Here is a 25,335-nt window from a genome sequence, read left to right as displayed (position 1 = left end):
AAATTCAAAGCCAGCCTGGGTACTAGAGAAAATGAGACTCTTATCTCCAATTAACTACTAGAAAACGAAGTAGGAACATAGGGCTGAGGCTGAAGGGGTAGAGCAGTAGCCTTGAGCTGAAGAGCTCAGAACAGTGCCCAGGCCCAGAGTTCAAGCCCCACAATTCACCAAAAAAAGAAAAGAAAAGAAATCCACAATTCAGATAAATGGTTTTTTAATCTAACTACCTGCTTCTTTAGGGAAGGGGGTTACATCTGCTTATATGTTGAGGTGTCTCATTATATAGCCTAGACTGACTTCAAACATGATCCTTCTTGCTGCCACCCAGACAATTAAGGCATACACCACCACAATGGGCCCAGGCAACGTGTGTGTGTACATACCAACACGGAGGCCTGAACTCAGGACCTGGGCACAGTCCTTGATTTTTTTTTTGCTCAAGGCTGGTTCTTTACAACTTGAGCCATAGCTTTACTTCTAGATTTTCCAAAGTTCATTGGAGACAAGAATTTTTTTTTTTTTTGGTGGGTCATAGGGCTTTGAACTCCGCCTGGGTGCTGTCCCTGAGCTCTTCAGCTCAAGGCTACCACACTACCACTGGGCCTGGGTTTGTCCACGGCTCTTCAGCTTAAGGCTACCATCCTACCCTGGAGCCAAGCCCCACTTCCTGTTTTCTGGAGGTAAACTGGAGATGAGCATCTCAGGTCCTTTTGTGCCCGGGCTGGCTTTGAACCTTGATTCTCAGATCTCAGCCTCCGGAGTAGCTAGGAGTAGCAAGCAGACGTGAGCCACAGTGCCTGGCAGGAAACAAGAATCATAAGGACTTTTCTGCCTAGACTGGCTTTAAACTGAGATCCTAAGATCTCAGCCTCCTAGGGTAGTTTAGAATTACAGTCATCAGACATCAGCGTCAGGTCCTTTTAATGTGTTAACTTACGTTTATATTCAATTTTTTAGTAACATGTTATATAAAACAGGTTATGCTTATTTGTATTTCAGCTTTTCATACCAAAGAAGCAAATCTAACTTATTTCTAGCCCACTGAAATGTATCCATAAATCATTTTTTAAAAACTGTGGATTTTTTTTTATGGACCAGGAGTTTGGCCTAATGGTATAGAGTGCTTACCTAGCATGCAGAAGCCCTGGGTTTGATTCCTCAGTACCACATACACAGAAAAGGCCAGAAGTGGCACTGTGGCTAAAGTGTCAGGACGCTAGCATTGAGCAAAAAGTGTCCAAGGACAGTGCCCAGGCCCTGAGTTCAAGCTTCAGGACTGGCAAAATAAATAAATAAAAAGTGTTTTGTTTTGTTTTTGTGCTGGTCCTGGGGCTTGAACTTAGGGTTTAAGGGATATCCTTAACTTCTTAAAGATAGCGTTCTATCACTGGTGACACACTTGGACTTCTACTGTATTTTTTTTTTCCTGTAGTTTATTGGAGATAAGTGCCTCATAGACTTTTCTGCTTGGGCTGGCTTTGAACCATGATCCTTCTCTTGTTTTTTCGTTTTTAAAAAATCTTTTTTTATTTTTTTTTTGGTCATAGGACTTGAACTCTGGGCGTGGGTGCTGTCCCTGAGCTCTTCAGCTCAAGGCTATTGCCCTGCCCCTTGAGCCACAGAACCACTTTTTTCATTTTTTTTTCTGGGGGGTTGTGAACCATGATCCTCAGATTTCAGTCTCCTGAGTAGCTAGGATTACAGGTATAAACCACTGGTACCTGGCAACATTTCCTCTATTTTTATATTATGCCAGTCCTGGGGACTGAACTCAAGGCCTAAGCAATGTCCTTAGACTGTTACTCAAGGATAGTGCTCTATCATTTGAGAGCCACAGCACTTCTCGCTTTTCTATGTACGTGGTACCAAGGAACTGATTCTAGGTCTTTGTGCATACTAGGCAAGCACTCTAACACTAAGCCAAACTCACAGCCCCAACATTTTCTCTTTTTATGTGAGATGGAATCTGACTCTTTTGCCTAGGCTGAGTTCAAATGTGCAATCCTCTAGCCTGAGCCTTCTGAGAAATGGGAATTACAGGTGTGTACCATCATTTCAGCTCAAAAAAATAAACTCAACATTGAAGGATCATGCCTGTAATCCTAGCTACTCAGAAGGCTGAGATTGGTGCCCACCTGAAACAGAAGTCTATGAGACTTTTTTTTTTGCCAGTTGTGGGCTTGAGCTCAGGGCCTGAGCACTGTCCTTGGACTTTCTCAAGGCTAGAGCTCTACCCCATGAGCCTCAGCACCACTTCTGGCTTTTTTCTATGTATGTGGTACTGAGGAATCGAACTCGGGTCTTTATGGATGCTAGGCAAGCACTCTCCCACAAGGCCAAACTCCCGGCCCTCTATGAGACTTTTTTTTTTTTTTACCAGTCCTGGGCTTGAGCTCAGGGCCTGAGCACTGTCCTTGGACTTTCTTAAGGCCAGAGCTCTACCACTTGAGCCTCAGCACCACTTCTGGCTTTTTTTCTATGTATGTGGTACCGAAGAATCGAACCCAGGTCTTCATGCATGCTAGGCAAGCACTTTAACCACTAGGCCAAACTCCCGGCCCCGAGACTCTTTTTTCTTTTGCCAGTCCTAGAGCTTGAACTTGTGGTGTGAGCACTGTCTCTGAGCTTCTTTTGCTCAAGGCTAGCAATCTACCATTTGAGCTATAGCATCATTTCTGGCTTTTCATGTTTTTGTGGTACTAAGGAATCAAACCCAGGGCTTCATGTACACTAGGAAAACATTCTACCACTCAACCACATACTACATTCCCAGTCTTATGAAACTCTTATCTACAGTTGACTATTTAAAAAAGAAAAAAAAAAGGGGGGGGGGGGACTGGGAGCATGTCCTAGTGTGCATGAAGTCCTGGGTTCAATTCCTCCATACAAAGAAAAAGCCAGAAGTGGTGCTATTGCTCAAGTGGTAGAGCTAGCCTTGAGAAAGCCCAAGGACAGTGCTCAGGCCCTGAGTTCAAGCCCCAAAACTAGCAAAAAGAAAAAGAAAGAAAAAGTCAGAAGTAGAGCTGTGGTGCAAGTGGTTGAATACTACTAGCCTTGAGCTAAAGAGTTTAGGGACAGCCCTAGTACTAGCACATGTGAGAGAAAAGTCTGAATTGATAAAAGCTTAAAGACGCTCCTAAAAATTAAAGATGGGCTTGCAGAGAGCTACATTTAACTTCTGACAACACAGATCTGATTAGTGAACAAATCAGAAGTTAACAAACTATGCATTACCAAATAATCATCATTACTGAAGTATTCTATACTACCAAATACTCTTAAGTATTATAATTGCCACTAATAATATTTAAATAACTCACCTGATTTCTTTTAGTCCTTCTCTCTGGATAACCTGAAGAATTTCTTTATGACTCATGGGTGTATTGGGGTATTTTTCTAAGACCTGAGAAGCAAGTATATAATAATGAATTATTTCTTATTTCAACTTTCTCTTTATATAAACATTTAATATGTATAATGCATATGTTATACATAATTGCATTGTACTTATTATGTCTTATTACATCTAAAACATGTATACCTAGAAACTTTTTTTTGTGGGAGTCATGGGGCTTGAACTCGGCCTGGATGCTGTCCCTGAGCTCATCAGCTCAAGGATACCACCCTACCCTTGGGCCAAGCCCCGCTTCCCTTTTTCTAAAGGTTAATTAGAGATAAGTGTCAGGTCCTTTTGTGCCTGGGCTGGCTTTGAACCTTGATCCTCAGATTTCAGCCTCCTGACTAGCTAGGATTACAGGCATGAGCCACCCATGCCTGGCTTAGAAACTTTTATCTCACATTATTTTCCTCAATAACGAACAGTAAGACAAAATCTGAAACAAAAATGAGTCAATAAGGCTAAAATTAATTCAATTACTATTAATGAATATGAAACCCATTATTGTCTGTCTCGACTTGTACTATCCACTTTTTGGTGGGAAAGACACTGATCAAGATATATTACACTTATAATATGACTTCTGGAATTACAACCTCTTTGTACAACTATGTAAGTTTCTAAATGTTTAATCCTTTAAAAAGTGAGAGAGGGGCCAGGAACTTGGCCTACTGGTTAAAGTGCTTGCCTAGCATGCACGAAGACCCGGGTTCGATTCCTTGGTACCACATATATAGAAAAAGCTGGAAGTGGTGCTGAGGCTCAAGTGGTAGAGTTCTAGCCTTGAGAAAGTCCAAGGATAGTGCTCAGGCCCTGAGCTCAAGCCCAGGACTGGCAAAAAAAAAAAAAAAAAAAAAGTGAGAGAGGGAGTAAAAGAATGGTACACTCGCCAAGCAACAGTGCACCAATACCTCATACCTGTAATCCTAGCTACTCAGGAGGCTGAGATGTGAGGATCACAGTTCAAAGCCAGCTCAGGAACAAGAAAGAAGTTCTTGAGACTTTTGTTTATGTGGGGGAGCAGGGGGCCATAGGGCTTGATCTCTAGGCCTAGGTGTTGCCCCTGAGCTCTTCAGCTTAAGGCTACCGCCCTATCCCTAAAGGCACAGCCCCATTTCCAGTGTTTTTTTTTTTTTCCCTAGTGTTTACTTGGAAATAAGAGTCTCCCTCTCTTCAGTGCCTGGGCTGGCTTTGGACCTTGATCTTCAGATTTCAACCTCCTGAGTAGCTAGGAATACAGGTGTGAGCCACTGCATCCGGCTTGATGAGACTCTTATCTCCAAATAACGATCAGAAAATGGGAAATGACACTGTGGCTCAAGTGGCAGAGCACTAGTCTTGAGCTGAAGAGCTCAGGGACAGCACCAGGCCCAAAGGTCAATCCTCATGACCAACAAAAGAAAAAAGGAAATAAAATTAGGAATGGGAGTGTGGCCTACTGGTACAGTACTTGCCAAACATGCACAAAGCCCTGGGTTCTTCAATTCTTCGGTACCACATACATACAAAAAGCTGGAAGTAGTGCTGTGGCTGAAGTGGTAAAGCACTAACCTTGAGAAAGCTCAAAGACAGTGCTTAGGCCCTGAGTTCAAGCCCCAGGACTGACCAAAAAAACCAAACCAAAACAAATATACATATATATATATATAATATAATGGTAATATATAGAGGGGTTACAGTTATATAAGTCAAGTAATGAGTACATTTTTGGACAATGTCACTTATTCCCTTGGTCTCTCCATTTTTTTTTCTTCCCATCTCCAACCACAAGTTGTATAATTCACTTTCCACATTCTGTCTAGTGACTACCACAGCTGCAATTGTTTATCTCTTGTCCCTCCATTTCTGTGCCCCCATACCTTCCCAAAGATAGATAAACAAACAAGGCAAAAAGAAAAGAAACGACCCTACCTCAGGTTTGGAGCATGGCCTAGTTGTAGACTACTTGCCTAGCATGCACAAAGCCCTGGGTTCAATTCCTCTGGGGGTAGGTGGGGGGAGAAGGGGGCAGCAGTTTAGATCTGAGGATCTAGGTGCAAAGCCAGCCTAGGCACTAAAGTCTGTGAGAATCTTATCTCCAATTAACTACTAGAAAACCGAAAGTGGGGCTGTGGCTCAAGGGGTAGGGCAGTAGCCTTGAGCTGAAGGGACAGTGCCCAGACCCAGAGTTCAAGCACCACAATGGGGAGGGGGGAGAAACCCTAGCTCACTTCCATTTTCTGGAAATTCATTTCAATAAATATTATTTGTTATAGTTAAAGGCACATAGGCATTGTGCCTTTGTATTTCCCCTTTGGTCTCACTGTGTGTGAATGCAGAAGTATTTTGATGTTTTCATTTAAACAACAAAACCAACCTGCTCTTTCATCAAAGGTTTTTCCAGGACAAATGATAAATTCATTCTTATCACTTTGGGATAGTGCTCTATCATTTTTACAGCAGTTTTGAGATGAAAACTGGTGGCTTACATCTTGTAATCCTAGGTACTCAGGAAGCTGAGATCTGAGGATTGCAATTCAGAGACAGTACGGATTGGAGACTTTTAATCTCTAACTATTCACCAAAAAAACAATCAGAGCTGTGGCTCAAGTGGTAAAACACTAGCCTTGAGCACAAAAGTTCAGGGACCCAAGATCCCGAGTTCAAGCTCCAGGATCAACACACAGAGACAGCCACCAAAAAAAAAAATTCTGAAACAGAACTTAATTTGACTAAGACTATGGAGACCTGGGAGAGATGACAAATATAACCTTCTGAATCCATAAATAGAGGTTAACAATAAAGTTAATTATGATAGGGCCGGGAGTTTGGCCTAGTGGTAGAGTGCTTGCCTAGCATGCATGAAGACCCAGGTTCGATTCTTCGGTACCACATACATAGAAAAAAGCCAGAAGTGGTGCTTTGGCTCAAGTGGTAGAGCTCTAGCCTTGAGAAAGTCCAAGGACAGTGCTCAGGCCCTAAGCACAAGCCCAGGACTGGCAAAAAAAAAAAAAAAAGAAAAGAAAGTTAATTATGGCGAACAGGCTGGCAAAAACTAGAGCCTACTAGTCACAAAAAGCTTTTAATGCTGCCAGGTGGGGTGGCTCATGCCTAGAATCCTTGCCTACTGAGGAGGCTGAGATCTGAGGATCAAAGCCAATCTAGCCTGGGCACTAAAGAATGAGAGACTCTAACCTCCAGTTAATCACTAGAAAACAGGAAGTGGTGCTATGGCTCAGGGGTAAGATGGTAAACTTGAACTGAAGAGCTCAGGGACAGTGGCCAGGCCCAGAGTTCAAGCCCCATGACATGATCCACAAAAAAAAAAAAAAAAAAAAAAAAGAGCTTTTAATGGTTATAGAAAAAAAAATCTTCACATGCTTTTTTATTTAAGCTTTGTAACTTATTTCACTATAGGAAACTATTCCCAGAAACCAGCCAAAGAAATGCCTTGAAGCTACTAGGGCAAGGCAATTGTCTTCTGAACAGTTTCCCAGATGTCAGAAACAATTTGTGCTCCCATCTACTTGCAAGAAAGAACCAGTCACCTTTCCCAAGGGGTCTTCATTTACTCTCAGTGACACTCCCCCATCCCAACTACTTCAGCAATAGCTTATTAGTTTTTACTATTTCTAATTATCTTCACAGTATTTCCACATAATGAAATGCACTCACTAAGCCAAAATATCCAAGGTTATACGCAAGAAAAAACTAGAAGAAAGCGCAGAGGAAAATTAAGCACACTTAAATATACTGAATTTTACCTTCAAGTTTACTCTGTATAGTCAATACTGATACAAGTATAATGGCCCCCAATGATACAACAATTTATACAGTTGATTTCAATATAGAATAAAATATATTTTTCTTTAGTTGCCTTTGCATGATTTAAAAGAAATTAATCAATATACACTATGTGAAAAATGATCTGTGTAACAGTAGGAAGGATGGGAGGGGGACACAGGAGAAACTAGAGGAAAGCAGAGAAAGCACAGACATTGTCCAAAAGAGAAATGTAAGTATTACCTGACTCATGAAATCTCTCTGTACAATACCTTTAATAATAACAATATAAAAATATATTTTTAAAAGGGGCCAGATATGATATAAAAATCAATGTTAATAAATTCTCTGATAAAACATTTTTTTAAATAAGGGGGTCCAGGAGTATAGGCTAGTGATAAAGTCCTTGCCTAGCATGTATGAAGCCCTAGGTTCGATTCCTTGGCACCACAAATGCAGAAAAAGCCCGAAGTGACTCTGTGGCTCAAGTGGCAGAGTTGTATCCTTGAACAAAGCATCCAAGGACAATGTCCAGGCCCTGAGTTCAAGTCCCAGGACTGCCCCCCCTCCCAAAAAAAAGAGCAGGTACCGGTGACTCACTCCCGTTATCCTAGCTACTCAGGAGGCTGAGATCTGAGGATTGAGGGTCAAAGCCAGTCCTGATATGAAAGTCTCTGAGACTCTTATCTCTAGTTAACCCCCAGAAAACCAGAAATGATGCTTTTGTTCAAGTGGTAAAGTGCTAGCCTTGAACTAAAGTGCTTAGGAACAACACACAAGCCCAGAGTTTAATCCTCATGACCAACCAAAAAAAAAAAAGAAAGAGAGAGAGAAATTGGGTTCTGGTTGCTAATTCCTATCATCTTAGTTATTTAGGATGCTAAGACCTGAGCATCAAGGTTCTAAGCCAGCGTAGGCAATAAGTTTTTGAGTCTTATCTCCAATAAACCTCTAAGGAACTATCAGAGGGGTGGGGTCAGGGAGAACCAGAAGTGGTGTTGTGGTTCAAGTGGTAGAGTGCTAGCCTTGAGCAAAAGAAGCTCATAGATAGTGCCCAGAACCCTGAATTCAAGCCCCAAGACCAGCACTTACAAAAAAAAAAAAATCAGTAAAACTCAATCCTTACACAATTTCTGTGTGCCAGGATTCTCAGCACCAATCAGCCAGTTTTCTGCTTAGAGTAAGTCTAGGCTGTGAAAAAGAAGAGCTATCTATAGGAACTCATGTAAGCCTTGGAATCCTCTTCCAAGCTCAAGAATTGTTAGCAGGTCCTAGCATCTTTTATTGTATGACGCTGGCTGGCTTGCTCTCTAACTGCCTCCTGGTGAAGACTCACTCAACTGCTAGAGACTGTCGGAAATTGCTTGCCACATAGCTGTTTGCTTCTTCCCCAACACTAACAAGAAAATCTCTCTGGTCTCAAGATCCACTTGAAAGACTTAACTGATTAAGCCAAAATTACTTCTTTGTTTTGTGTGTGTACTGCAGTTAGAACTCGGGGTCTGGGCACTGTCCCTTAGCTTTTTCACTCAAGAATTGCACTCTACCACTTGAGCCATAGCAACACTTGCAACTATTTGGTCATTAATTGGAGATAAGTCTTACAGACTTTCTTGCACAGGCTAGCTGCCAACCATGATCCTCAGACGTCAGCCTCCTCAATAGCTATGATTACAAGCATCAGCCATCAGCTCCAACATAATCACCCCCTTTAATTATAGTCAAGTGTAATTACTTCAGCAAAGTCCCTTCATCTTTTCTATAACAGCCAAATAACAGGAGTTATAGCACATCACATTCATAAGTCCTACTTACCCTCAAGGGGAAGAGAATTATGTAGGAATGGAATCTTTTCTTTGCTGGTCCTGGAACTTAAACTCAGTACCTGGGCACTGCCCTTGGGCTTTCTCAAGGCTAGAGCAATACCCCTTGAGCCATAGCACCACTACCAGCTTTTTCTATGTACGTGGTACTGAGGAATCAAACCCAGGGCTTTGTGTATGCTAGGCAAGCACTCTACCATTATGCATGCTCCCAGCTCAAGGATGGAATCTTGAGGCCACCTTAAATGTTCTGCCTACCCACCAGACACTAAAGTCTCATACCTATACTCCTAGCTACTCAGAAGGGTGAGATTTTCTAAGGATTGTGATTCAAAGGCAGTCCAGACAGACAAATCTTCCAGACTTATATCTATAAATAACCAGCAAAAATGCAGAAGTGGAGGCATGGCCCACATGGTAGAACACCAATGTGAGCAAAAAAGCTGAGCAACATTGTAAAGCCTTAAATTCAAGCCCTACTACCAAAAAAAAAAATCTGCCCCCAATACTATAATCCCACAAGATTTGTTTATTTTAAATATACTTTCAAAAATATCAGAATAACTTACGAGTATGATGAGAATATGCTAGTAGAAACAAAAACAGATAAATTATCTCTTACATAAACCATTAGTCTGCTTTTGGTTAAAAAGTGAACTCTAGGAGGCCAATGACAGTGTGTTCCTTCTTTTCCCACAGGCTCCAACAGAGCACAAAATAAGCAGTTCAATAAGCATAAATGGATGAGAATAAACTGAATTTGCAATTGACAACAGGAACACAAGCAGAAGAAAATATGACAACATTACATTATTGTTATTCATGATCAAAAACAATTAAATAAGAAAAGGAATGTAAGGACTTAGCAAGCAGGAGAACCTGGGTTTGATCCAGTAAAGTGGGGGAAGTGAGGCACTCTTCTGTATAGGTCAGAAGACCCACAAACAGGCAAAGCGATAACACTCAAATGATAACCTTGTATGGAAGGTGGAACAGCGACTGAGAAAAACCAGTGAAGACAGAAAGAGTAAATAACCATTCAGAAGCTCTGGAGGTGGGGTGAGCATGTCACTTTTGTGTAGCAACTGTGCTGGTACTCAGGGCTTTGGTGTATTGTCCCATTTTTTTTTTTTTTTTTTTTGGTGGGTCATAGGGCTTGAACTGGGCCTGGACACTGTCCCTGAGCTATTCAGCTCAAGGCTACCGCCCCATCCCTGGGCCTGGACACTGTCTCTGAGCTCTTCAGCAGCTCAAGGCTACCGCCCTACCCTTGAGCCAAGCCCCACTTCTCATTTTCTAGAGGTTAACTGGAGATAAGAATCTCAGGTCCGGGACCGGGAGTTTGGCCTAGTGGTTAAAGTGCTTGCCTAGCATGCATGAAGACCCTTGGTACCACATACATAGAAAAAAGCCAGAAGTGGTGCTGAGGCTCAAGTGGTAGAGTTCTAGCCTTGAGAAAGTCCAAGGACAGTGCTCAGGCCCTGAGCCGAAGCCCAAGACTGGCAAAAAAAAAAAAAAAAAAGAATCTCAGGTCCTTTTGTGCCTGTCTGGCTTTGAACCTTGATCCTCAGATCCCAACAGCCTGAGTAGCTAGTGAGCCACCGTGACCAACTTTGTCCCTTACTTTTTTCCCTCAAAGCTGGGGGCTCTACCTCTTGAGCCACAGCTCCACTTCCAGCTTTTTGGTGGTTAAGTGGTGTTAAGAGTCTCATAAACTTAGGCTGGGAATGTGGCTTTAGTGGTAAAATGCTTGCCTAGCAGGAATGAAGCCCAGAGTTCCATTCCTCAGTACCATATAAACAGAAGAAGCCAAAAGTGGTGCTATGGCTCAAGTGATAAGAGTGCTAACCTTGAGCAAAAGCTGCTCAGGTACAGTGTCTAGGCCCTGAGTTCCAGCCCCAGGACTGGCACAGAAAAAAAAAAGTGCTAAAAGTTTGTGTGGGAATTGGCTTCTAATTGTGATCCTCAGATTTTAGCCTCTAGAGTAGATAGGATTACAAGCATAAGCCACTGGTGCCTACCTCTTCTGCTGGTTTTGTTTTTTGGTTTTTTTTTGGAGGGGGGGTGGGTCATGGGCCTTGAACTTTGCCTGGGGGCTGTCCTTAAGCTGCTGAGGTTTTTTTGTTTTTGTTTTTTTTTGCCAGTCCTGGGCTTGAGCTCAGGCCTTGAGCACTGTCCTTGGACTTTCTCAAGGCTAGAGCTCTACCACTTGAGCCTCAGCACCACTTCTGGCTTTTTTCTATGTATGTGGTACTGAGGAATCGAACCTGGGTCTTCGTGCATGCTAGGCAAGCACTCTACCACTAGGCCAAACTCCCAGCCCAGCTGCTGAGTTTTTAAATACAAATTTCACAGGATTTTTATCCTAAATATTTTGTCTATCTTATTTAAAACTTTGTGATCCAAGCCAGGCGCTGGTAGCTCACGCCTATAATCCTAGCTACTCAAGAGGCTGGAATCTGAGGATCACAGTTCAAAGCCAGACCAGGCACTAATGTCTATGAGACTTTCATCTTCAATTAACCCCCAGAAAACCAGAAGTGGTGCTATGGCTCAAGTGGTAGAGTGCCAGGCTTGAGCTGAAGAGCTCAGAGACAGAGCCCAGGCCCAGAGTTCAAGCCCCATGACCAACCAAAAAAGAAAGAAAGAAAAAAAGAAAGACGGACAAGACAAGACAAGACAGACTATGTGATCCATGGTTGGACTCCCTAATGTAGCCTCAAATACTGTATACTCATCTTGCATTGTTTCAGCAGTTCAAGGACAGCAAGGTAACTCTGCCTGGATAGGCATATTACAGTTATATTTTAACATACTAAATTGACAGTAGTCAGTGTATTTTCCCTAGTGGTCCTGTTATCCATCCCCAAAGTCCTTTCTCTTTATGTTCCACATTGAGTCTGGCACTCAACTTTGCAGTTCCTATCCATTTCCTTTCTACCATCAATACCCTCATTTAATTTGTGTTGACATGGAGACAAGAAAAGGGATATATTATCAGTCACTTGCATAGTACTTTTTTGTTGCTTTTTGTGTGTTTGTGTGTGTGTGTGTGTGTGTGTGTGTTTGACAGAGTCTTGTTATGTAGCCTAGGTTGACCTTAAACTCATCTTATTCCAGCCTCCTAAGTGCTCAGCAAGACTCTAACATGCTCAATTTGTAAGTGTGCATTTTTGTGTTTAGAGCTTGAACTCAAAGCCTGAATATTGTCCCTTAGCTTTTTCTGCCCAAAGCTGGCACTCTACCACTTGAACCACACAGCTCTATTTCCAGCTTTTTTTGGTGGTTAACTAAAGATAAGATTCTCAAGAAGATATACGTATTTCTTTTTGTGTGTGAGTATGTCCTGGGGCTTGAACTCAGAGCCCGGGCACTGCTCTTAGCTTTTTTTGCTCAGGGCTAACATTCTACCCCTTGAGCCATACCTCTACCTTCCACTTACTGCTTTTGTGTGTGTGTGTGTGTGTGTGTGTGTGTGTGTGTGTGTGTGTGTGTGTTTAATTGGAGATGAGTCTCACAGACTTTTCTGCCCAGACTAACTTCGAACCACAATCTTTAGATCCCAGCCTCCTAAGTAGCTAGGTATTGGCATAAACTAGACCAACTGAACAAGATCCAGAATAAAACCACATGCTTACGAGTCATCTGATATTTGACCTCTGATATTCCTACATACAGTAGAAAAAAAACATAGCCTCTTCAACAACTGGTACTAGGAAAACTGGGCAGCCATATGCAGAAAACTGAAAGTGGATCCCTGCTTGTCATCATGCACTAATATCAATTCAAAGACAAAGTCAGACCCCAAACTCTGTAACTACTACAAGAGAGAGTAAGAGAAACATTAGAACTTATAGGTACAAGCAGGAGCATCCTGAAATAGAGATAGGAGAGACTGGACAAATGAGACTACATTGAAATAAAAAGTTTCTGCACTCTAAGAACATAGTTACCAAACTAGAAAAACAGCCAACCAATTGGGAAAAGATCTTTACTAGCATTATATCAGATAAAGGCCTACAATCCAATATATAGGGCCGGAGTTTGGCCTAGTGGTAGAGTGCTTGCCTAGCATGCACGAAGACCTGGGTCCTCAGTACCACATATGTAGGAAAAAGCCAGAAGTGGTGCTGTGGCTCAAGAGGTATAGCTCTAGCCTTGTGAAAGCCCAAAGACAGTGATCGGGCCCTGAGTTCAAGCCCCAGAACTGGAAAAATAACAATAACAACAATAACAAAAATATCCAACATATATACAAGGAGCTCAAGAAACTACCTCCCAAAGTTTTTTGGTGGTGGTGGTGGTTTTTTGCCAGTCCTGGGGCTTGAACTCAGTACCAGGGTATTGTCCTTGAGCACTTTCCCTCAAGACTAGCACTCTTGAGCCACTAGAGCCACAGAGCACCTCTTCCAGCTTTTTCTGTATATGTGGTACCGAGGAATTGAACCCAAGGCTTCATGAATGCTAGGCAAGCACTAGGCCACTAGAACACTAGAACACTAGGCCACACTCCCAACTCCCCCTCCCAAATTAATACACCAATCACAAGATGTACAAGGAAATAAAGAAGAGAATTCCCAGAAGAGGTACAAAAGGCAAAGAAACACATGAGGAAATGATCATCATCCCTGGCTATAAAGGAAATGCAAATCCAAACAACCCTGAGATACCATCTTATCTAGTTAGATTGACCAATATTTTGAATTTGAACAACAACAAATGCTGGAGGGATGAGGGGAAAAAGGAACCCTATTGCACTGCTGGTGGAAATACAAACTAGTGCAATCACTCTGGAAAGCAGTCTGGAGGTTCCTCAAAAAACTCAACATGGGGGGAGGGAAAAGGGGACAAAAACATGAGGAGTATCAATGTTCGAGAAGTAATGCACCCACTATCAGATGAATGTAATTGTACCTTCTCTATAAACCCCACAACAAAACAAACAACTAAATATAAGCTGGGTACTAGTGGCTCATGTCTGTAAACACTCAGAAGCTGGCTAGGACAGAAAAGTTCCTGTGAGACTCTTTATATCTCCAATTAACCTCAAAAACTGGAAGTGGTCTGTGGCTCCAATGATAAAGCCCTAGCCTAGAGCACAAAGAGGCTCAGGGACAGTGCCCAAGCCAGAGTTCAAGCCCCAGAGCAGAGAAAAGAAAGAGAGAGAGAGAGAGAGAGAGAGAGAGAGAGAGAGAGAGAGAGAGAGAGAGAGAGAGAGAGAGAGGCGCACCTACCTTGAGCATTATCAACCAGAATATGATCTGTGTTCATAGACACACTAACCACCATAGCCAAAATATGGAAACAACCCAGACGCCCCACAAGAGATGAGTGGATCCAAAAACTGTGGCACCTATATACAACAGAATTTTACAGAGCCATTAGAAAGAAAAAATGTCATTTGCAGGGAAATGGATGGAACTATAACAAATCATGGTAAGTAAAGTAAGTCAAGCTCAGAGAGACAAATAGTGCCATGTTCTCCCTGCCATGCAGAAGTTAGATCTAAAATGCACTGGCATATGACAAATTACACAAGATTCTAGGTTCTCACATACAGTGAGACCAAAAGAGGATAGTCTTAAGAGAGAATCACAAAGATACAATACCCAAGTGCCTCTTCATATGTACATCAAATAATATGCATTGTAAAATGAACTCAAAAAGCAAGGAGCTTTTTTCTGATGACTGTATCCTTTACCTTATATACAGTGTATTCATGTGCATATCTGTGGGAGGGTGTAAGGAGAACACAGAATCCCAGGAAAAAGGGTGAATAACTACAACAGTGGAGCACACTGGACAATGGTGAAAGTGAACTAGAAAGGGAATGGGAGAGAATGAGGAACAGATCACATGGAAAGGAAATGTACTTATCACCTGATGTATGTAAATAACACTGCTGTGTATCACCTCTAAAATAACAATAAAGCAGATTTAAAAAGAAAAAATAAAAAAAGAGGCCAAACTGAGAATGTGAAAAGTGGTAGAATACTTATCTAGCATGCATGAAGCTCTGGGTTCAATTCCTCAGTATGTCATAAACAGAAAAAGCCAAAAGTGGTGCTGTGGCTCAAGTGGTGGAGTGCTAGACTTGAGCAAAAGAAACTCAGGTTCTGAATTCAAGGAAAAAAAAAAAAAGGAAAAAGAAGAGAGAGAGATCAAGTTCAAACCACAGTGCCCACCCCCCAACAACTAAAAAGAAAGAAAAAGCACTTTTCTATTTATCTTGTAGTCTGTTCCTTTTAATTTAAAACATATGAAAAGAAAACTCCAAACCAGGCACAGTGGATCACGCCTGCAATCCTAGCTAGTCAGGAAGCTAAGATCTGAGGATCTCGATTCAAAGCCAGCCCAGGCACTAAAAAACAAGAGGCTCTTATCTCCAATTATCCACTAAAAAACCGGGAAGTGGGGCTATGGTTCCAAGGGTAGGGCTGTAGCCTAGAGCTGAAGGGCAGTACCCTTGAGCTGAAAAACTCAGGGCTAGCACCCAGGCCCAGAGTTTAAGCTGACCAAAAGAAAAAAAAAAAGAAAAAAGAAAAGAAAAAAAGCTCCAGGTAGAGAGTTTGGCCTAGTGGTAGACCGCTTGCCTAGTATGTACAAAGACCTGGGTTCGATTCCTCAGTACATACACAGAAAAAGCCAGAAGTGATACTGTAGCTCAAATGGCAGAGTGCTAGCCTTGAGAAAGTCTAAGGACAGTGCTCGGGCCCTGAGTTCAAGTCCCAGGACTGGCACAAGAAAAAAGAAAGAAAGGAAGGGAAGGAAAGAAAGCTCCAGAACTTTTTTCCTTGTTGCTGTTTTTGTTTTCTTTTTGCCTTATGTGTTCATTTATCTGTTTTTGAGAGATTAAGAGAGTACACGGAAATGGAGGGATATAGTGTGAACAAATACAACAGTAGCACTCTCTGGACAGTATGCTGAAAAACAAGTTGTGGGTGAGGACAGGAGGGAAAAACTAGGAGAACAAAGGAAGAGATGACACTGTCCAAAAAGAAATGTACTCCTTCCCTGATTTATATAACTGTAACTTTTTTTTTGGGGGGTGGGGTGTCACAGGGCTTGAACTCTGGGCCTGGGCTTTGTCCTTGAACTCTACAGCTCAAGGAGTGTACTCTACCACTTGAGCCACAGCACCACTTCCTATAATTCCTTTTTATATCACCTTTCCAATTATTATGGGGGGGTTTTGTGGGTCATGGGGCTTGAACTCTGGACCTGAGCACTATCCCTCAGCTGTTCAGCTCAAGGCTACTACCCTACCCCTGGAGTTACAGCCCCACTTTGAGTTTTCTAGTACTTCATTGAGATAAGAGTCTCACGTTCTTAGTGCCCAAGCTGGCTTTGAACTGCTATCCTCAGATCTCAGCCTTCTGAGTAGCTAGGATTACAGGCATGAGCCACTGCTCCCAGCTAATGAAAAAAATTTTTAAAGAAAAAGGAAAGGCTTTTATAACAATTTCATGGTTGTATCCATTTTAAAACAATTTCATGGTTGTATCCATTTTAAATCTATCAAATTTGTCAGAACCTCTCAAATCAGAGAGGCAACTGGAAAATCACAAATGTGTTGCTCCTTAGAAATAACTCACTAAACCAGACATGGTAGTTCATACCTGTAATCCTAGCACTCCAAAGGTTGAGGCTATCCATGCCTGTATAGCAAGTAAGTGAGCTACACAGCAAGACTGTCTCAAAAATTATTTTAAGTAAAAAGGAGGGCTACAGATACATCTCAGAGATAGAGAGCTTGCCCAACAATCATGATTCAATACCACCACCAAAAAAAAAAAAAGAAAAAATAAGTGACTAGCAGCACTGAGCACTATTTGAAATTGAATATGGCTAAACCAGCTACTAAATAATTCAAATGCCAGTGAGTTAAGGATTCGAGATGGATGGGAGCCATCCTAAGCTGACTCCAGTAGCAAAAGAATTTTCAATTAAGTTTTTCACAGAATAACTATTGTTAAAAGATGGACCAATTTACTCAAAAAACACTACAATTAGTAAGTCTTATACTATCTTCTGACACCCAGAACCTAACAATTTAAGTTCTATCAAGAAAATTCAAACTATCACAGACATTTCCCTAAGTCCAAATGTTACAAATAGCTCGGAGTTACAAACAGCCATAGACATTGGTGGCTCACCCTTGAAATCCCAGCTACTTGAGAGGCTAAGAATAGGAAAATCTCAGTTTGAGACCATCCTATATGAAAAAGTTCAGAATACCCTTTCTCAATCCATAGCTTGACACATAATATGCACCAGTCACCTCCAACTATGAGAGAGACTGAGTTGGAAGGATGTGACACTGGAGCCCTCTGGACAGGAAAGTCTGCAGCTCCTTCCCCAGGGAAGAAAGCTAGACATGGTGGCATCCCTGATATCCCAGAGACAACTTCAGCCTAGAAATTAACAGATCTCAACTCAGATACACTCATTTCCAGGTAGGGAGACTTGACTATAGAAATAACCAGGGGAAAAAGGAATAGAGGAATGGCTCAGCATTATCACACCAGCCTTGCAAGTGTGAGACTGTTAAATTAAAACTCCAGGACTGTCATCCACCCCCAAAAGAGCAGCAGCTAACTGTGGTAGCACACAAATCAGCACTCAGAAAGCTAAAGTAAGAGGATCCTGAGTATAAGGATAGCCTGGGCAACATCGCAAAAACCTGACCAAAAGAAAAATTTGCTAGGGCTGGGAATGTGGCTTAGTGGTAGCGTGCTTGTCAGCATGCATGAAGCCTTGGGTTTGATTCCTCTGTACCACATAAACAGAAAAAAGCTGGAAGTGGCACTGTGGTAGAACACAGGCCTTGAGCATAGAAAGGCTCAGGGACAGCCCAGGCCCTGAGTTCATGCCCCAGGACCAACAAAAAAATTCCCTGGAAGCAAATGTTCTGGCCTTTCTTGGCTAGCTTTTTTCTAATTATCCTCACTTGAAAGTAAAAACAGACCAGGAGCCTAGTGGTAGAGTGCCTGCTTAGCATGCGGGAAGCTCTCTGGGTTTGATTCCTTGGTACCACATACACAGAAAAAGACAGAAGTGGTGTTGTGGCTCAAATGGTAGAGTACTAGCCTGAGAAGGCTTAAGGGAAGTTCTCAGGCCCTGAGTTCGAGCCCCAGGACTGGCCAAAAATTTAAAAAAAAAAAGGAGAAAAAAGAAAGTTAGCTATTCAGGAGGCTGAGATCTGAGGATCATGGTTCAAAACCAGTCTGGACACTAAAGAACTGAAACTCTTTTTCTTTTTTGCCAGTCCTGGACTTGAGCTCAGGGCCTGAGCACTGTCCTTGGGCTTTTTCCTCAAGGCTAGAGCTCCACCACTTGAGCCTCAGCACCACTTCTGGCTTTTTTCTATGTATGTGGTACCGAGGAATCGAACGCGGTCTTCAAGCATGCTAGGCAAGCACTCTACCACTAGGCCAAACTCCTGGCCCGAACCTGCGACTCTTATCTCCAATAAACTCCTAGAAAATGGGAGGTGGTGCTGTGGCTCCAGGGATAAGGCAGAAGCCTTGAGTTGAAGATCTCAGGGTCAGTGCCCAGACCCAGAGCTCAAGCTCCATCACCCACAAAACAAAAACAAAAAACGAAAGCAGGCTGAGTGCCAGTAGCTCTTGCCTGTAATCCTAGTTGCTAAGGAGGTTGAAATCTAAGGACTGTTGTTCAAAGCCAGCCTGGGGAGGATAGTTTATGAGACTTGAGCAGAAAAAGCTCAGGGAGCCAGGCATCAGTGGATCACATCTGTAATCTTAGCTATTCAGGAGCTTGAGATCTGAGTATCTCAGTTTAAAGCCAGCCCATGCAAGAAAGTCTGTGAGACTCCAATAAACTACTCAGAAAAAAAGTCAGAAGTGGCCCTGTGGCTCAAGTGGTAGAACACTAACTAGCCTTAGGTACAGAGAAGCTCAGGGACAGGGATAGAGTCCAAGCCCTGAGTTTGAACCCCAGGATTGGCAAGAAAGAAAAAGCTCAGAGACAGCTACCAGGCCCAGGACACTAGGAGAGATGGATAGACAGGGACCCAGGGACATGGGGACACGAGGACAAACAGACAGATGGACATACACACACATATACACGTACACACAGACACAGACACACACACACAGAATAAAAAACAGACCAGGCAAGGATGGCCCCAAGTTCAAACTACAGGACAGACACAAGGGGACACACACACATACACGCAGTGAAAACAGGCCAGGAAAGGATAACTCAAGATATGAGAATCACAGTATGAGGTCATCCTGAGCAGGATGAGTCTGTAAGATTCTCATCTCCAATTAACTATTTTTTTTTAAGAGGGGTAAGAAGGGAAAGTGGGAGAAAAATGAGGGAGGGGATAACAATGTTTGACAAGAAATGTACTCATTACCTTACATATGTAGCTGTAACCCCTCTGTATATCACCTTAACAAAATTAAATTTTAAAAAAGCTGCACAGAAATGGAGGGACAAAGGGTAAACAAATGCAACAGTGGTACTCCCTAGGTGGAAAATGAACTATACAATTTGTGGGTGGGTATGGGAGGAGGAAAATGGAAGAGGAGAGGAGTAACACTGTCCAAAAAGAATTAGACTCTTATAAGTACAGTACACTAACTGACTGCACAACTGGAGCTCCAAGAATTGTACTCTTTACCTGACTTATGTAACTGTAACCCCTTTGTACATCACCACATTTATAATAACAATTACATAATAATAATAAATCTGGAAGTAGAGCTATGGCTCCAGCCTTGAGAGTAGTACAAAGAGAAAAAAAGCAGAACCAATATATATGTGTGTATGTGTGTGTCAAAAGACAAACAAGGAAACATCACAGGGCTAGTGACATTTATTCACTGTGTCTCTTTACAATTTAATATAAAAAGAGCAGGAGATATAGTGGAAAAGAAGATAACTGACCTGACCAGATAAGTTTGGAAAGAGACCTATAGTAGATAAGCACAAGTTACCTCACATCTACATTGTTCAATAATGGTGGCTCCTAGCCATGCGTAAGTACTTAAACTCAAAATAATAAAAAGTAGATAAAAGTTTAAAAGCAGTTCCTTAAACCAGCCACATTTAGTTAGGTGCCCTAATGTATGGTTACTACATTTGACAGCACAGATACTATTCAGGTCTGGCTATGAAGTTGTCTCTCCAAAAAGCTCCTATGTTGAAGGTGTGGTTCCCAGTATAAAAGTGTTCAGAGGTGAATCTTTTGGGAAGTGACTAGATCATGAGTATTCTGACCTCATTAGTGGATTGATTCACTGATAACTAGCAATATGATAATATTATTGGGCAGAAGAAGAAACGTTAAAAGGCTAGAGCTGGTTTATCCCTGGTGTGTTCTGTCTCTATGCTTATGGGCCACTACGAGGAGGATAATCTCTGCTAGCAGCTCTCACTGCCAAAATAGTCACCTTACCTCAGGTTCAAAGCATTTGATTCAGCCAACTCTGGACTGAAATCCCAGAAATTTTTAGCCAAAATAAATCCTTACTCATTTTAAACTTTCCCTAAGGTATTTGTCATTGTGATGAAAAGTCTGTAACATATATAAAATGTTTGCATCTAGCTAAACAAAACGACCAAAAAGACAGGTATGTTGGCACACACACTTATAATCTCTATATTCATGAATCCAAGGCATGTAAGTTGAAGACCAGACCCTGTCTCATAAAACAAAACCAAAAAAATTGCAATCCTTTTATTGATACTCTATGATATTGTTACTTGGACTACAGAGAAAAGTAGAGAATACAAACTTGCAAACTTTTGGGTGAGACTCTAACTTGGCACAAAGGGTTAAAGATTTATAAGAATATATCACAAGAAGTTAATAACTTCTTATTCTCTTATTCCTTTATTCAATATAAATGTCCATATACATATAATAAACATAAATATATAAAACATGTTCAGAAATATGTGGGAGAAGCTTGTCACAAGAGGGGGGAAAATTGCCAGGTACCAGTAGCTCACAGCAGTAATCCTGGCTACTCGGGAGGCTGAGATTTGAGAATACTGGTCAGAAGCCAGCCCAGGTAGGAAGTCTATGAGACTGTAATCTCCAAAAAGCTACAAACGGAGCAGCCAGGATTGAGGCCCAGTGCTAGAGTGCTTGCCTAGCATGCACGAAGCCCTGGTTTAGATTTCTCAGTACCACATACACAGAAAAGACTGGAAGTGGTGCTGTGGCTCAAATGGTAGAGCTCAAGAACAGTGCCCAGGCCCTGAGTTTAAGCCCCAGGACTGGTTTAAAAAAAAAAAAAGTTACAAGTAAAGCTGTGGCTCAAATGATAGAGCACTAAACCTTGAGCACAAAAGCTCAGGGAGAGCACCCAGGGCAAAACCTACCAAAACAACTCCCCTCCCCACTCCCCCATCTCCCCACACAGAACTGACCAGGCATAGTGACAGAAACCTATAATCCCAACACTTGAAGGGCTGAGGCAGGTGAATTGTTCAAAGACAGCCTGGACTACATATTGAGATTCTATCTTTTAAAAAAAGGGGGAGGGGGAGGAGGGGGCATCTACCTCTCAAATAGTCAGGAGTATTCTTTTTATATGGTAATACATCCAAAAACAATGGAATACTAAGCAATCATTAAGAATTAATACCTGGGCCAGGCGTTTGGCCTAGTGGTAGAGTGCTTGTGGAGCATGCACAAAGACCCAGGTTCAATTTCGCAGTACTACATGTATAGAAAAAGCCAGAAGTGGGGCTGTGGCTCAAGTGGTAGAGCTCTAACCTTGAGAAAACCCAAGGACAGTGCTCAGACCCTGAGCTCAAGCCCAGGACTGGCAAAAAAAAAAAAAAAAAAAGAATTAATACCTAACCAGGCATCATTGGTTCACACCTGTAACCTTTAGTTTTCAGGAGGCTGAGATCTGAGGATTGGGGTTAGGAGCTGGGCCAAGCAGAAAAATCAGTGAGACGTGTATTTCCACTTAACCAAAAAGCTGAAAAAGGAACTGTGGCTCAAGTAGTTGAGTACCAAACTTGAGCCAAAAAGATAAGGGATAAATCCCAGGCCCTGAATTCAAGCCCCAGTGTCAGTACATACACACAAAAATTTAACCAATACAAAAAGCTGTGGGGGAGCAGGAGTATGGCCCAGTGGTAGAGTGCATGTCTAGCATGCACGAAGCCCTATGTTCGAGTCCTCAGTACTGCATACACAGAAAAGCCAGAAGTGGAGTTGTGGCTCAAGCAACAGAGAGCTAGCCTTGAGCAAAAGAAGCTCAAGGACAGTGCTAACTAAGGCCCTGAGTTGAAGCTCCAGGACTGGTAAAAAGAGAGGTGGGGGGAAGGGAAGCTATGGCTCAATGGTAGAACAAGCAAGCACAAGGCCCTGAGTACAAACCTAGGTTTGGACAAAATAGAAAATAATTTATTACTATGTTATTGGTCAGTATTACCACACTATTTTTATAGCATTCCTTAAGCAAGACAACTATAATACTCAAGAACACAAAAGTTTTGTTACATTCTTGGTAAAAACTATTTTCTTACTATCTTAAATGCTTAAGGTCTTACAATACCTTCTCACTGTACATATAAGTATGTATACCTAGTATCTTATACTTTATGTATGTGTTCGCGCAGGCTCTGAATTCAAGCCGCGGGGCAGCACGCATAGGCATGCGCATACACATACATATACACATACACACATACACACATACACACACACACACACACACACACGTGCACACATCTCAGTCTCTTGAGTAGTCGGGATTACAGGCTGGAGTCAATAGCTGAGTTTAATCTGTTAGTGGGAAAATTAAGCACACTGTCATGATTGCAGATCGACACTGTTAAGTGAAAACAATAAAAAGTGCTATTTCCTCATTTCCTCACAATTTCCACAAAAATAAACACAAGTGAAAGATTCATCAACTTTACCTCATTAAACCTACAAAAACAAATCCAGAATAAACCATCTGGGTTATGGAAACAAGGCTAGAGTTAAGGTATGGCAAAGCAGTTACAACCTGTAACTTTCTTCTTTACACTTATTCTATAATTTTCAGAATTTCCCACAGTAAACATTCATTACTTTTGTATTCAGAAGTATCTTGTTGAAAAAACACAAAAATGATTACTTATTCACATTGACTATGCCTCTCACTCTCCTCCAACACTGAAATGTTACTGTCTTTTTGATTTGGGGGGAGCTCAATTGTGTATCTTGAACTCAGGGCCTGGGTGCTATCCCTAAGCTTTTTTTCACTTAAGGCTAGCACTCTAGCACTTCGAGCTACAGAGCCACTTCTGGTTTTCTGATGATTTTTTTTTTTTTTTGCCAGTCCTGGGCTTAAACTCAGGGCCTGAGCACTGTCCTTGGACTTTCTCAAGGTTAGAGCTCTACCACTTGAGCCTCAGCACCACTTCCGAGGAATCGAACCCGGGTCTTCGTGCATGTTAGGCAAGCACTCTACCACTAGGCCAAACTCCCGGCCCTCTGATGGTTATTTGAAGATCAGTTTCAGGACTTTTTCTGCCCAGGATGGCTTTGAGCCGCAGTCCTTAGAGCCCACTTCCACTTCCGGAGTAGATAGGATTACAGGCCACCAGCAACAGGTTTGAAATGTTACTGTTTAATGTGTTATTTTGTTGCACCCTTAAGGAGGAAAAGAGCTTTGCTTTTCTTCTAATGGTTTATCATGCTGTACCACTTCTGAGGCTTGAACTCAGAGCCTGGGAGTTGTCCCTGGGCTTCTTCCCTCCCACCCCCCACAAATCTAGTGCTCCTCAACGTGAGCCATAGATCCACTACCAGCTTTTTTTTTTTTTTTGGCAGGTTGAGGGTTTGAACTTAGGGCCTGAGCACCGTCCTTGGACTTTTCTCAAGGCCAGAGCTCTACCACTTGAGCCTCAGCACCACTTCTGGCTTTTTTTTTTTTTCTCTGTATGTGGTACCGAGAAATCGAACCCGGGTCTTCATGCATGCTAGGCAAGCACTCTACCACTAGGCCAAACTCCCGGCCCCACTACCAACTTTTTCACGGTTGATTGGAGTTCAGACGTTCCTGCCGGGCTTGGCTTCCTCCAATCATGATCCTCAGACCTTAGCTTCCTGAGTAGCTGGGATTTACAGGCGTGAACTACGGGTGCCAAGCTCTAATGGCTTTTATGTTGTTCTTAAAGCATGACAGAAGTTCTCAATTCCCCACGATTAAAAAAACAAAAACAAAAACAAAACAAAACTTACCTCTATTTTTATAACAAAACTGGAAGAAAAAAATCCTTTTGTCGATTAATCCTAACTTTATCAGTCTACAGTCTGGACTAGGGAGAGGTGAAGGCCAGCTAAGACTACACGTCCCACCATGCCTTGCTGCCTGGTTCAGAATAGGTCTCTACGGAAACAGAAAAAAAAAAGGGGGGGGAGAAAATCCTACAAGTCCCACCTGTTACTTCGTCTCTAAACACCTCCGGCACTTTCAGCTCCAACAGCAAACACAAACAAAAGCCTCGTGACCTGGCGCCGGCTCCGGGAGTCAGTACCTCGGGGGACCCGGGGGGTCCAGCGGCAGCGCGGCCGGAGCGGGTGAGGTCCCCGAGCCCCAGCCCCCCCGCCCCGTATTTCCGAGGCGAATGCACGCACGAGCCGTCTCCTGCCAGCATCCAGTGGGGGTTTCTCCAGGAGCCCCGGGAGAAGAACCGGTTACGGTGCGAGCACAACAAGACTTCCCGAGCCGGGGGCGGGGGCTGCCCGAGTGGGGGCGGCCGCGACGGGACCCGGACCCACAGCTTGAAAACACCCGGAGGACTCGCCGCAGCCCCGCGACGACCCCCCTCCGCGGGCGCCTCGCGTCCCCTTCCCCCCGGGGACCGCGGCCCCGACCCCTAACCGCCGCCCTTCCCGCTGGGTTTCATGGCCCCTCCGCCGGGTCGCGGGGAGCCCGTGACCTCCATTCCCCGGCGACAGGCGAGCGGCGAGGGAACGAAACCCTCCCAGCCTTCCCCCTCCACTGCCTCCCCCTTACCGTCTTGGCGGCCTCCGCCCAGGTCCTGCCCTTCTTCCTACGGCCCTTTTCCCTCATGTCGGGTCTTGAACTGACTGGGAGGCTCCCGTGTCCCGGCTCCGGCCGCCCTCCCTGTCTGCTCTGCTCTGCCCTGCGCTGCTTTTCCCGCGGTGCCGGGAAAGGTGGGAAAAAGGGGAAGTCGGGCCGGAGGAGCACCCTAGCGGAGGAAGCGGCGGGGGAGGGACGCGGGCGGGGGGGGGTGTCTACAGGGCGGCCGGTCCTGCTGCCGTTGCCACTGCTACCGCCGCTGCCATATTGGGTTCTTACTGTACAGGCAGCCGCTAAGGTCATGTGACCGCTCCCG

General features: G+C 43.2%; 1 protein-coding gene across 1 annotated transcript in view; it reads right to left on the bottom strand.

Annotated features, from left to right (window-relative positions):
- Asxl2 (ASXL transcriptional regulator 2) overlaps positions 1-25,118 on the bottom strand; it is a 76,580-nt gene extending 51,462 nt beyond the window's left edge. Inside the window, exons 1-2 of the mRNA XM_090337342.1 lie at positions 24,993-25,118; positions 3,321-3,403 (exon numbers count right to left, since the gene is read on the bottom strand). Of these exons, the coding sequence (XP_090193468.1) occupies positions 3,321-3,403; positions 24,993-25,049 (140 nt within the window). The 5' untranslated portion in view covers positions 25,050-25,118. The remainder of the gene's footprint in view (positions 1-3,320; positions 3,404-24,992) is intronic.
- Between the last annotated feature and the right edge of the window lie 217 nt (positions 25,119-25,335).

Source organism: Megascapheus bottae, chromosome 7 (genome assembly GCF_031878675.1).
Source record: "Megascapheus bottae isolate mThoBot1 chromosome 7, mThoBot2.hap1, whole genome shotgun sequence".
Taxonomy (NCBI): Eukaryota; Metazoa; Chordata; class Mammalia; order Rodentia; family Geomyidae; genus Megascapheus; species Megascapheus bottae.
Note: the sequence above shows the minus strand (reverse complement) of the source record. Positions and strands in the feature narration are given on the sequence as shown.